Here is a 13,604-nt window from a genome sequence, read left to right as displayed (position 1 = left end):
ACCAAGAATATTCCAGGCTGAGGAGGAGGAGGAGAGCAGAACTGGAGAAGCCCCAGGTGCAAAGCAGGGGGTGGGGGGAGGGGCCCTGGGGTGGCGGTGGTCCCAGGGTCACCCTGCCAATGGCTTCCGTTCTCCCTCCCCCCAGAGGGGCAACCCTGTGCTGAGGTTTGTGCGCAACGTGCCCTGGGAGTTTGGCGATGTGCTTCCCGATTACGTGCTGGGCCAGAGCACCTGTGCCCTCTTCCTCAGGTGAGCTCTGGGGGCCACCCACCCTCAAGATGGCCTGGGAGGGTTGTGCTCTGGGTGTTCTCGGCCATTGTATGGGAGACCTCTGGGCACGGCCCGGGCCTAGGTGTGACCCTGTATGGGAGGCAGAGATGTTGGCTTAGAGGTGTCTGAAGCAAGAGCTGGGCCCTGGACTCTGGGTCTGAGGGAGGAGGGGCCAGGGGTCTGGATCCTGGGTCTCAGCGGGGAAGGGCCGGGGGTCTGGATCCTGCGTCTCAGGGGGGAGGGGCCGGGGGTCTGGATCCTGGGTCTGAGGGAGGAGGGGCCAGGGGTCTGGATCTTAGGTCTGAGGGAGGAGGGGCCGGGCGCCTGGACTCTGGGGCTGAGGGAGGAGGGGGACTCATGTCCTGGACACCAGGACTGGAGCCAGGATTTCTGTAACCGTCGCCACAGATAAATAAGTTTCCCTCCACTCCTGGGGGCCCCTCTCAAGACAGGGGAAGTGAAACTTCTAAGTTCCTGTCCTCCCTGCAGGGTATGAGAGCTGGTGGCTGCTGAGCAGAGATGTCCCTTTGTTCCTGGGTGGCAAAGTCACCCCACCCTGTCCATGCCAGTGCCCTCTGAGGTCAAAGCAGGCAGTCCCAGGGATGGGCCCTGCTTCCCAAGACCAGCTGTACAGCACACACCCTGACCCCGGTATACACTCTAGGGTTTCCTGGTCTCCACCTGAAACCTAAAGTCCTTCTCTTCCTCGGTGAAGAATCCGGGGGTCCACCCTTCCAGGGAGTCAGAGCCAGGCATCCCTCACTGCCAGTCCCCCCGTGCCCCTTTCTTGAAGGGTGACCTTGAGCAAGTCACTTAACCTCTCTGAGCCTCAGATCTGCCTGTGCTCCCCAAGCCCTCTGCCTTCCAGCAAGAGGGGAGAAGGGCTTCTGGGGTCTCTTAGCTGGAGACCTTCCAACCCTCCCTCTCCTGCCCCCCCAGCCTCCGTTACCACAGCCTCCACCCAGACTACATCCATGGGCGGCTGCAGAGCCTGGGGAAGAGCTTCGCCCTGCGGGTCCTGCTCGTCCAGGTGGATGTGGTAAGCAGGGGTCACTCCTCCATGGGCCTCACTGTCCCCATCTGTGAAATGGGGAGCCTTGGGCCTCCCGGTTGCCTGGTGGACTGTTGAATCTCTTCCAAGGAGAAATGCAAGTTGGAACCCCAGTGGGGAATTTCTCACATCTGAGATGGACAGCTGTGTTAGCAAGGAGGTGGAGGGTCAGATTACCCGTCTCCTCCTTCCCCACGCCCCCTTCAACCAGGCCCCGCCCTCTGCCACTTCAATACTTCTTGAACCTGTTTCATTCTATCCTCACAGCTGGGCCCTGATCCAGGCCCTTTCCCCTCTTGCCTGGGTCCCTGCCCCAGCCTCTTCTCTTGTCTTGTGGCCTCCAGCTTCGACCCTGCAGTAGTCAGAGGGGTCTTCTGGCACACAGATCTGATATCCCAACCCTTCCGTGGTCTCCCAGTGCCCTCCATGGCCCGCGAGGCCCAGTGTCACCTGATCCCTGCCCAACTCTCCTGGTTCATCTCTAAGCTTCCACGTGATCACCCTTTCATTTCACAGCCTCCATTCAATAGTGGTGAATTGTATTTTTTCCCCTCCCTTCCTTTGCACATGCTGTTCCCTGTGCCTGGAATTCCCTTTTCTGCTCTCTGTTGCTCTCACTCCTCATCCTCCTTCAGGTCCCAGCTCAGATATCCTTCCTCTAGGAAGCTGTCCCTAATCCCCCAGGTAGGACAGATGCTCCTCTGGCTCTCCCACCCCAGTGCTGGCCACTCTTGAGTCATCACTGACTGGGGACTGTCTGTCCCCCTCATCAGACTGTGAGTCTCGGGAAGGCACAGCCAGGGTTGTCCCGGTCACTGCTGGGTCCTTCACAGGCTGGGCACCCAGTTGGAGATGAGGGAGTGTCAGTTGAGTGAAAGGCTCTTGGCATCCTAAGCTGCTCTGCTTCCAAGACTATAATTCTTTGCTTTCTCCCAGATCCCTCATTCTAATTTTCTTCTCTACTCAGAAAGATCCTCAGCAGGCCCTCAAGGAACTGGCTAAGATGTGCATCCTGGCCGACTGCACCCTGATCCTTGCCTGGAGGTGAGATGGAGGCTCCCCTCCCAGGTCAGGCTCTATCCTGAGAGTTATTGCCCTTTCTGCCCCCAAATCTTCCCAGCCCTTCTTCCTCCCGTGAACTCCCTGTGTGAGTCTGGTCCAGGCACTGCCTCTCTGGGCTTCAATTTCTTTATCTGTAAAGTAGGGTCTTAATATCTTTCTTATAGGGTTGTAGGCACAAAAGCAGGTGACGTACATCAAATCCCAGGACCATACTAGGCACTTATGAGTTAGACGTAAAATCTGGCTGAATAATTAATTTCAAGTCTAGGTTTCTAAAGACCATTTTGATTGGCTCTCCAATAGGGAAAAGAAGACATCCCTTCCTCACACCATAATCAGAAAGAAATCTTGATAATTATAGACACAAAAAGCAAAACTACAGTAAAAGTATTCAAAGAAATCTTATAAAATATATATATATTTATTACGATCCTGTGGTAGGGAAAGTCTTCCAAAACAAGACCCAAAACCTACACACTATAAAGGAAAAGGTTACCCAATTTGAGTAAATTAAAAATTTAAAACTTCCAGATGGTAAGAGATACTGTGAACAAAGTTAAAAGACAAGTGACAGGGGCTTCCCTGATGGCGCAGTGGTTGAGAGTCCACCTGCCGACGTAGGGGACGTGGGTTCGTGCCCCGGTCCGGGAAGATCCCACATGCCACGGAGTGGCTGGGCCCGTGAGCCATGGCCGCTGAGCCTGTGCGTCCGGAGCCTGTGCTCCGCAACAGGAGAGGCCACAACAGTGAGAGGCCCGCGTACCACAAAAAAAAAAAAAAAAGACAAGTGACAAACTAAGAGAAAATACTTGTTATATATATTTAAAACAAAGACTTATGATCCCTAATTTATATATGTATATATAAATTTTATATTTATACAGTTCAAATATATATAAATGTTTATATTCATAGGAATGTATTTAAACATTTATTACATATTTACGTGTATGTGTATATATACATATACATATATATATACAAATATATATATTTATAAAGAGCCTCTTACAATTCAGTAAGAAAAAGATAGCCCAATTTTGAAAAGTCTAACGCAGGTTGCCAAGAACACATGAAAAAACTATTAACCACACAGCTTATCAGGAAAAGTAAATTTTCAAAGAATGAGGTGTAATTTTTCACCCATTAATTTGGTGAAAACGTCAGATGGATAATATGAAAGGGGCACCTGCATCTTTGGTTGGCAGGAGACATGATTGGCTATTAAAACAGAAAATAGACATACTCTTCAACGCAGAAATTCCCCCACTAGGAATATCTCCCCTTCGATCATCCCTCCTTGGGTGTGCAAATCCACAGTGGCGTGGGCCTTCCTGGCACCATCCGTGCAGTAAGCTGAAGGACCAAACAGCATGGTATTTTAATTTATGTATAAAAGGAAGGAAAATGAGCCATGTTTATGAACAGATACAGATGTGAATAAACTGAAGGGGCTCCAAGGCATCCAAGCTGTGAACAGTGTTGAACCTTGGGAATGGCACAAGGCGAGGTCCTGAGGGGAGGGAGACGTCTGTCCTCTGCCCTTCTCTTTTCTTCTGAACATGTAATGGTTCGTTTCTTTTGTTAAAGAATAGGTAGCATATTCATGTAGTTAAAAAAACAGAGGTGATTATATATATACTATATATATATATATTACATAAGTATGTATAAGTATTATAAAATGTAAGTATATAAATATTATAAGTGTATGTAAGTATATATGAGCATATACATAAGTAATATATAAGTATAATATATTTTATAAGTATATATAATATATACCTATATCATATAAGTATATATATTAAGATATATAATCACTTCTGATTTTTGAACTACATATATAATATGTATATATACCGTTTTTATACTGCTTTCAGATACTGTATATGTGTACCCAGTATATACGTAAATGGTAGTATATGCGTAAATGGTAGTATATGTGTAATGGTAGTATATGTGTAATGGTAGTATATGCGTAAATGGTAGTATATGTGTAATGGTAGTAGTATATGTATGTGTAAATGGTAGTATATGCGTAAATGGTAGTATATGTGTAATGGTAGTATATGTGTAATGGTAGTATATGCGTAAATGGTAGTATATGTATGTGTAAATGGTAGTATATGTATGTGTAAATGGTAGTATATGTGTAATGGTAGTATATGCGTAAGTGGTAGTATATGTGTAATGGTAGTATATACGTAAATGGTAGTATATGTGTAAATGGTAGTATATGTGTAATGGTAGTATATGCGTAAATGGTAGTATATGCGTAAATGGTAGTATATGTGTAATGGTAGTATATGTGTAAATGGTAGTATATGTGTAATGGTAGTATATGTGTAAATGGTAGTATATGTGTAATGGTAGTATATACGTAAATGGTAGTATATGTGTACATGGTAGTATATGCCCTTAAAAGTCTCTCTCTTCTGTGCCTTCCCTCCCACTCTACTCCCCTCACCCTTACAGGTCACCATTATTGTTGGTTTCTTTATGTCCTTCCAACGTTTCTATAAAACGCAAACATGTGTGAAAACATCTTAATTTTCTTTCTTAGACAGAAGTAAGCCTACTATATATACTGTTCTGTGCCTTGTGTGGTCATGTCATTATCTGGAGGTCTTTTCTATATCAGTGTAGAGAGCAGCCTCATTCGTTTTTATAGCCGTGTAGTATTCTCATATAGTGTCCACATAAAAAAATTAATAGACTTTTTTTTAGAGAAATTTTAAGTTTATAGAAAAATTGATGGGAAAGTACAGAGAGTTCCCACATACCCCCTCTCCCCCCGCACAGTTTCTGCAATTACTTATATCTTGTATTAATGAGTGCGGTACATTTGTTACAACTGATGAACTAATATTGAGATACCATTATTAACTAAAGTCACAGTTTACATTAGGCTTCTCTCTTTGTGTTTACAGGCTATGGGTGTGATGTGTCCATAATTACTATTCTACAGAATAATTTCACTGCCTTGAAAGGCCCTCTGTGCTCCCCCTTTTCATCCCTTTCTTCCCCCAACCCCTGGCAACCTCTGACCTTTTTACCGTCTCCGTAGCTTTGCCTTTTCTAGAATGTCATATAGTTGGAATCATACAGTATGTAGCTGAAATAGAAAAATCCACAGTTCTCCTTGTGTGTTTGGAAAACCCAGTTCTTCATCCTGTGCGTCTCCTTTACTCCTCACACAAAGCCCTTCACTGCTGGCCACCAAATATGTGGAAGATTTTCTCCACACCGAGCAGTTCTCTGCCAGCTGGGTGTCCTACAGTTTAGCTCAGTTCTGACACTGTCTACCTGGAGATACCGTCAGATCCCACAGGTTAAGGGCTCTCAGCGCCGCCCCATCGCACACACACTGCAGGCGCCAGTCGCAAGCCCAGGTAATCCCCTGTGCTCTGACCAGCCGGCTATAGGTCAGGACCTCCAATGACCCCTTCCTCAGGTTTGATTATTTTGCTAGCGCAGCTCACAGAACTCAGGGAAACACTTACTTCTGCTTACCAGTTCATTAAAGGATATGATAAAGGACACGGATGAAGAGGTACATAGGGCAAGGTCTGGGAGGGGCCTGAGCGCAGGAGCTTCTGCTCCTGTGGAGCTGGGGTATGTCACCCTCCCGGTGTGGATGTGTTCGCCAGCCTGGAAGCTCCCCAAACCCCGGTACTCGTGTTGGGATTTTATGGAGGCTTCTCACATAGGCATGATCACTTATTAACTCCATTTCCAGCCCCTCTCCCCTCTGGAGGATCGGGGGTGGGGCTGAAAATTCCAAGCTTCTAATCCTGGCTTGGACTTCCTGGCTCCCAGCCCCCATCCAGGAGCCATCCAGAGTTACCTCAGAGGAACAAAAGATGCTCCTGCTGTTCTTATCGCTTAGGAATTTACAAGGGTTCGGAGCTCTGTGCCTTTTTGGCTTCGTTGGATCTTCGTTGCTGCACACGGACTTTCTCTACTTGCGGCAAGTGGGGGCTACTCTTCGTTGCGGTGCGTGGGCTTCTCATTGCGGTGGCTTCTCTTGTTGTGGAGCACGGGCTTCAGTAGTTGTGGCTCACGGGCTCTAGAGTGCAGGCTCAGTAGTTGTGGTGCACGGGCTTAGTTGCTCCGTGGCATGTGGGATCTTCCCGGACCAGGGATCAAACCCGCGTCCCCTGCATTGGCAGGCGGATTCTTTTTTTTTTTTTTTTGTGGTACGCGGGCCCCTCACTGTTGTGGCCTCTCCCGTTGCGGAGCACAGGCTCCGGACGCACAGGCTCAGCGGCCATGGCTCACGGGCTCAGCCGCTCCGCGGCATGTGGGATCTTCCCGGACCGGGGCACGAACCCACGTCCCCTGCATCGGCAGGTGGACTCTCAACCACTGCGCCACCAGGGAAGCCCTGGCAGGCGGATTCTTAACCACTGCGCCACCAGGGAAGTCCTAGCAATAGGCTTTTAAGGTTCCTCTATGTCTTTTCATATCTTGGTAATTCATTTGCTGTTTCAGCTATATAGTATTTTCATTTTCAGCTGTATAATATTCTACCATGTAGATGGACCAGCTCTGTAGCCCCCTAATGGTGCACGCTTGGGTGGATTTCCAAGCTTTTGCTGGTACCAGCAACACTCCTACTACTGCCCTGTACCCCAGGAATGGGTATTTAGGCCAAAGGGTAAATGTATTTGTAATTCTGTGCCCTCCCTGGGGGTGTGTTACCTCTATACTGTTTGACTATTTGGAAAAATGTATTTATGTATTAATTGAACATTAAAACAAAAGCAAGTATAAAAATTGCTCTTTTTGCTGTGGGAAGTAGCACAGTGGAGTACAGAGAGCCCAGCCAGGTGAGACAGACCCACTGAAGGAGCTGTCTCTCCTCCTCGCCAGCCGTGTGATCTTGGGCAACGCTGGTCTCTTTCCCACTCCGCGTAATGGATTGAAAATAACTGCCTTACAGGATCTCTCAGGAGAGCTTCTGAACATAAAGCGCTTTGGACAGTACCTGGAATGCAGCTGGGACCCCACACAGGGAATATTTCCCATGTCTTTACATCCAAACTAGGGAATGTTTTGGACCCATTAAGTAAATGAGATCGACCTCCGTCTGCAGATGTGGAAGGACGTCCTGGTTGTACTGTGGAGCAAAAGTGAAGGCAAGGAAGCGGCTACAGCATGCTAACTTGTGTGTTCTGAACAAATGATTAATAACAATAACAGGGCTTCCCTGATGGCGCAGTAGTTGAGAGTCCTCCTGCAGATGCAGGGGACGCAGGTTCGTGCCCCGGTCCAGGAAGGATCCCACATGCCGCAGAGCGGCTGGGCCCGTGAGCCATGGCCGCTGAGCCTGTGCGTCCGGAGCCTGTGCTCCGCAACGGGAGAGGCCACAACAGTGAGAGGCCCACGTACCGCAAAAAAACCAACAAACAAAAAACCCAAAAAAACAATAACAATAATAATCCCTGCTGCAGTGAGAGGAAAGCAACAAAGCCCATGCAAAAAACACAGAATTAGAAAAATGAGTGTTTCTTTCAAAAATATAAATCAACATTTAATCAACAAACATTGCTCACTAGCTAGACTTTGAAGGCTAAGAAAATGCCTCAAGACAAATAATTTCCACTCAACTCAATATCAAGTTCCAAAGAGAAAAAAAAATCAGCTTTTTCCTGTTCCTTTATTCCACACACAGACAGTCCCTTTTAATGATTTAGTTGTTTCAACTACCTTTGAAACAGTTAATTACGTGTCAAAAAAACCCCAGTGCCTAATGGGAAAATGAATGGCCACTGTGAAGTTGGGTTAGTTGTGGTAAGAGATTCAGCAGTCAGGGTCCGGAGCTTTTTCCTTTTGAAGGTGCGCTACATGAAAAACCTTCAAAGCTCCATTTTTCTTGGTAGTGGGAGCTGACTGCTTCATGAGGTTGTCTTCCTGTGGTTGGGAAAATGGTATTTTTGTTTTTTCTCTCTCTCGAACCTGGCCAAACTCTGTGCACCGACCTCCCTCTCAGAAGAGCTAACATTTCTTAAATAGACTTCTAAGTGCCAGGCGTGGCACTTAGCGTGGACTCGTTTAATTGTCAGCTTAATTGTCAATTGTCCCCCACTTTACAGATGAGGAGACTGAGGCCCAGAGAGATGAAAACCATTGGCCCAGGGTAACTCAGGTGGGAAGTGGGGCCTGAACCTAACTGGCCAGGCTCCCAACCTCTGGCCCTTAGTCAGAAAAGATGTGTTAAGATGCACCCACCAAGCAAGGGTTACCGCCAGGGGACATTTTGGGGGAGGTTGAGAACATTCATTCCTCTATACATTAGAGTTTGGAATTCTTGGAGTCAGCAAATGAAATTAATCTAAAACATGACCCCTCCTTCCCCTGACCCGAATGTCTCTCACCCCAGCCCTGAGGAGGCCGGGCGGTACCTGGAGACATACAAGGCTTACGAGCAGAAGCCGGCGGACCTCCTGATGGAAAAGCTGGAGCAGGACTTCGTCTCCCGGGTGAGGCCACCTCACCTCCCTGCCTGGGCCTCCCCCCAGCTCCTCCTTGGGGGTTTGAGCTGCAGTTCTGATCTCGAGTCATACCTCTCCCTCCCCCGACCCCACCCTCAGCTTCCCTTCTCCAGCCCAAACAGCGAGAGGGGTCTTCCTAAGCACAAACCTGATCTTGCCCTTTCCTGCTCAAAACCCTCCCATGGCTCCCCAGTGCCCTCACCATGCTCTCCAAGGCCTTGCCTATTTGACCCGGCAGCCCCGTCTGCCCCCTGCCCCCGCATTCTGTCGCTTCTCTGTGCCTGTTCCCTCTGCGTTGATTAGCTGCCTAATCCCATCTTTCCCCCATCTCAGCCCCAATGCTTCCTTCTCCAGGAAGTCCTCCCGGATCCCCAGGCCAGGTCAAGGGCCCCCCGCTGGGCTCCCTCAGTCCCAGCCCTATCTGGGTCACCATGTCTGGAACTGATTTGTCTCCCAAACTGGACTGGGAGCCCCAGGAGGGCAGGGCTGGGGCTGTCTCGATCCCTGCTGTGTCCCCAGCACCACTGAACACTCAGTGAGTGCTCAGGGAATATTTGCTGAATGAATTGTTGAATCTGGGCTCCAATGATAGAGTAACGGAGGATGTCCACAGCCACCCCTGAGGTGGGTACTATGAGGACCCCATTTGCCTGCAAACGGAGGCCCAGAGAGGTCAGTTCCCTTGCCCAGGGTGTCACAGGGAGTAAGCAGCGGGGCCTGGTTTTGAACTCGGGTCCAACTTCAGAGCCTACGGTCTGTGCCCAGGGCAGAACCAACTCAAGATAAATGGCGTTTATCTTCGAATCACATGACCAGCACCCTCTCAGCTAGTTGGGGATCACTCTGAGATGACCTTTTTTTAAAAAAATTAATTATTATTTAGTTTTGGCTGTGTTGGGTCTCTGTTGCTGCGCATGGGCTTTCTCTAGTTGCAGCGAGCGGGGGCTACTCTTCGTTGTGGTGTGCGGGCTTCTCATTGCAGTGGCTTCTCTTAATGCAGAGCACGGGCTCTAGGTGCGTGGACTTCAGTAGTTGTGGCACATGGGCTCAGTAGTTGTGGCTCGCAGGCTCTAGAGCACAGGCTCAGTAGTTGTAGCGCACGGGCTTAGTTGCTCCGCAGCATGTGGGATCTTCCTGGACCAGGGCTCAAACCCATGTCCCCTGCCTTGGCAGGCAGATTCTTAACCTCTGTGCCACCAGGGAAGTCCCTGAGATGACCTTTTAATCATCAGAACACATAATAAAAAAACATGCCCCCAAAGCATTTACTGAGCTCCTCCCGCATGCAGGGCAGTCTGGGGACACAGCAGTGACCCAGTGCTGCCCTCACAGACTCAGTCTTGTTCTCCTTTCTTCCAATCCACCTCTGCCCCCTCCTTCCCTTCCAGGTGACTGACTGTCTGACCACCGTGAAGTCAGTCAACAAAACGGACAGTCAGACCCTCCTGACTACTTTTGGGGTAAGGAACAATTCCCTTGTGCCGACTGGCATTTCTACCCCCTTTGCTTTTTGAGGAAGCCCCCTGCATACTCCCTTCTACTTCCCTGTCCCCTCCCCCATCCTTCCTGCCTCCCCTGCCCTCCTGCAGGATATCAGTTCCTTCCAGGAATATCTTACACCCCTGATCAGCTGGGGCAGGGGAGAGTTTTGTGTTCAACTCCCCTGACCGTTCGCTCCTACCTTCCTCAGTCTCTGGAACAGCTCATAGCTGCATCGCGGGAAGATCTGGCCTTGTGCCCAGGCCTGGGACCCCAGAAGGTAAGAGCCCTGGGCATGGGCTTGAGGGGTTGGGGGCAGGAGGGAGCCCCAAATAAATGGGACCTCAGACCCCAAAGTTCTGAGGTTTCAGAAGGCCCACAGTGCCTCTCCTACAGATGGGGAAAACCGAGGCCCAGAGAGGGTGTGGACCAGCCCAACCTCACACAGCCAGTCTGGGATAGAATCCAGATCAGGCTACTTCTCTCCTAGCCCCCCGAGTCCCCTCCAAGCTAGGAGGAAAAGAACCAAAAGCCCACTCTGATGTATCAAACAAACGGCTCATTTAATGACCTCTTCCTTTTCTTTCTCCCTCCCCTTCAGGCTCGAAGGTTGTTTGATGTCTTACACGAGCCCTTCTTGAAAGTGCCCCGATGACCTCTGCTGCCAAGGAGGCCCTTGGTGTAACAATAAAGCACTTTCCTGGTCCAGGCTCAGGCTGGTGTGCTGGTGTGGTCAGTGGGAGTGGGGGTCTTCTCTGCTCCGCCTTCTGATGGCCCAGGTGGCCACTTCCAGCTTGTCTGAGTTACAGTCGTCAGTTTCCCTGGCGGAGACTTACACGGGATCCTGCTGCGGCTTCTTCTTCCTCTTCCTCTCCTGTCCCGTGGGAGCCACCTCCCCAGACTCGGGACTCAGCAGTGGCTCTGGCATCTCCTCCTGGGATGCTTTCTCTGGCGCCCAGCTTTCCCGGCCCTGCTTCTTCTTCTTCTTGGTGGATGCCGGATCGGCCCCGGCCTCAGACTGCCCCTCGTGTGGCAGCTCAGGCTCCATCATCTCACCCTGTGGGCTAATCATCTCAGTCCCTGGCTCTGTCGCTTTGTGCCCTCTTTCTTTCTTCTTCTTCTTCTTGGTGGATGCTACAGCTGCCTGAGGCTCGGGCTCCATCACCTCTTCCTGTGACTCCACCACCTCTGTCCCTGGCTCCATCATTGCATTTTGTCGTTTTTCTTTCTTCCTTCTCTTTTTGGGGGATGCCAGAACTGCCCCAGCCTGCGGCTCCACTTCATGTGGCAGCTCAGGCTCCATCATCTCCCCTGGGAGCTCCAGAGGTTTCATCTCTGGCTCTATAACCTCAGTCCCTGGCTCCCTCATCACTTTGTACCCCTTTTCTTTTTTCTTCTTCTTCGAGGACGGCAGTGGGATGGCTTCCTCCTGTGGCTCCATCTTCACCTGCAGCTGAGGCTCAGCTATCGTCCCCTCCACGGGTTCCATCCCTTCTGTCCCCTTCTGCTGCTTCCTCTTCTTGCTGGGGGATAGGACTCTCTCTTCCAGAGGCTCACTTTTAACCATGAGTTCCAGCTCCACTGTCTTTGCTTCTGACTCCAGCACCCCCATTTCTGGCTTGACCATTTCTACCTCTTTGGGCTTCTTTTTCCTCTTCTTGGTGGTGGCTGGGGACAGTGCTCCCAGAGGCTCCAACATCTCAGCAGCAGGCTCTGTTGCCAGTGGCTCTGTCACCTCCAGGTCTTTCAGCTGCTGCTTTTTTTTCTTCTTCCCCACATCCACCTCTGAGGACCCCAAAGCTGTGTCCACCTCCAGGGCCCCAGGCTCATTCACTGCCTCCTGAGGAACTGAGGCCTCTGGCACATGCCTCTTCTTTTTCCTCTTCCTGGAGGCCAGTGACTTCAACGCCAAGACTGACCCAGGCCCTGTGACTGGTGGGCTGCCTCCAAAGGCACAGAACCGAGGCTTCAGGCCAGGGGGGATCTGTGGTGGGGGATTTGCTGGAATGGGCTGCAGCAGGGTCCCTGTTAGGGATTCCTGGGGACCCTCAAAGATCCTCAGGCTGCCCTGTAGCGCCGGGGCAGAGGTAAGTCCCCCTCCCGCCTCTGCTGATGGGGCCAGCAGGGTTGCTCCTCCTCCAGCCTGAGGGCCACTGCTGCTGAGGACCCGGTAGCGGTGCCGCTTGCCTGCCAACTTGCCCTTCAAGATCCGGGAGCCAGAGAGAGGCACGAGTCGCCCATTGAGGCTGAAGGGAGAAAGGGGGAGGGCAGAAACTTGGTCAGATTCTTTTGGTGAGACGGGACAGCGGCTGAGAAGCAGCATTTCTGGGTTCACCAGGAAAGCCCCTCTAAATTTCCCCCAGGTTCAGTCACTGGGGTGAGGAGTATTCCTGCTAAGTGGGATGGGACCACTCACCAGTCGGGGGCGAAGTCTACAGGGGCCTGGATAAGCCACAGTTCTGTATCTGGGCCGGTCAACGCCTCCAAAGAGAAACGAGTGTGCTCTGAGGCTGGGGGTGTCGCAGTAAAGTTGGGGGGACAAGAAAACCGAGCAGCACCTGCAGAAGGGGAAACGGGAGTCTGCTGACACTTAACTGCTGGTCCAATCCTCCAGGGCGCCTATTGGTCCATTGGTCCCAACTTCCTGAGGGTCCCAATCCTCTTACCGCGACTCTCCTCTCTCCCGTCCGTCCACCATAGGCGCACCTATATCCGCCGACCCAACGCTTGTTCTCTCCACTGCTGTTCCCGCCCCCCACACCAAAATATCTTCTCTCTATCCTAATTCCTCGCCCCCCCTACCCGCCATCCGCCAGGGGATACACTCTCCGCTGATCCTGCCTCCGAGGATGTCCCCTTTTCCGTCCGAACGCTCCAGGGTACCCCCTTTTCTCCTCCCGCCAAACAACTCTCTGCACCCTGTCGGCCCGCCGTGAAGCAACTCACCGCCGGACGGGGTCCCCGCCATCCCGGGACCCATGCCTCAGACCTAGCTGCCAGAGCCACTCAGGCCCCGTCGCCGACCACGTGGAACCAAAGGGGTGGGGCCTCATCTGGGAGCGTCCATGTGGCACCAGGGCGCGGGAGGTGTCGCTCGGAGACCCCTCGCTCTGTGAGCACAAGTGGGGGAAATTTCCACTTGTGCACAGCAGACTACCGAGAAAGCCATCTTTTTACCCAAAGTGTCCTCCCAAAAGCAGCTGAATCGCCTGTTTGGCGGGAGTTAGAGCCGCACCAGATCC

The 13,604-nt window shown here is 50.9% G+C and overlaps 2 protein-coding genes across 5 annotated transcripts in view; one reads left to right on the top strand and one right to left on the bottom strand.

Moving 5' to 3' along the window:
• Positions 1–11,076, top strand: part of ERCC1 (ERCC excision repair 1, endonuclease non-catalytic subunit) — a 45,147-nt gene extending 34,071 nt beyond the window's left edge. For 2 of the 3 annotated variants that reach the window (XM_082607478.1, XM_082607480.1), the window contains exons 5-12: positions 146–249; positions 1,210–1,309; positions 2,289–2,365; positions 6,276–6,356; positions 8,772–8,871; positions 10,272–10,343; positions 10,574–10,642; positions 10,964–11,076. In XM_082607478.1, coding sequence (XP_082463604.1) covers positions 146–249; positions 1,210–1,309; positions 2,289–2,365; positions 6,276–6,356; positions 8,772–8,871; positions 10,272–10,343; positions 10,574–10,642; positions 10,964–11,017 — 657 coding nt within the window. In that variant the 3' untranslated portion in view covers positions 11,018–11,076. The remainder of the gene's footprint in view (positions 1–145; positions 250–1,209; positions 1,310–2,288; positions 2,366–6,275; positions 6,357–8,771; positions 8,872–10,271; positions 10,344–10,573; positions 10,643–10,963) is intronic. The other variant, XM_082607479.1, reaches the window with a different exon arrangement.
• POLR1G (RNA polymerase I subunit G) lies at positions 10,907–13,602 on the bottom strand. Of its 2 annotated transcripts, XM_082607476.1 has the most exons (3): positions 13,309–13,395; positions 12,779–12,920; positions 10,907–12,608 (listed from the first exon to the last, which is right to left on the bottom strand). In XM_082607476.1, the coding sequence occupies exons 1-3, from the start codon at positions 13,340–13,342 to the stop codon at positions 11,195–11,197; spliced, it is 1,590 nt and encodes a 529-aa protein (XP_082463602.1). In that variant the 5' UTR covers positions 13,343–13,395; the 3' UTR covers positions 10,907–11,194. The 2 variants fall into 2 exon arrangements, with proteins under 2 accessions (XP_082463602.1, XP_082463603.1); XM_082607477.1 differs by lacking the exon at positions 12,779–12,920 and having other exon boundaries at positions 13,309–13,602.
• Between the last annotated feature and the right edge of the window lie 2 nt (positions 13,603–13,604).

Source organism: Mesoplodon mirus (genome assembly GCF_964341445.2).
Source record: "Mesoplodon mirus genome assembly, chromosome: 19".
NCBI classification, from domain to species: Eukaryota; Metazoa; Chordata; class Mammalia; order Artiodactyla; family Ziphiidae; genus Mesoplodon; species Mesoplodon mirus.
Note: the sequence above shows the minus strand (reverse complement) of the source record. Positions and strands in the feature narration are given on the sequence as shown.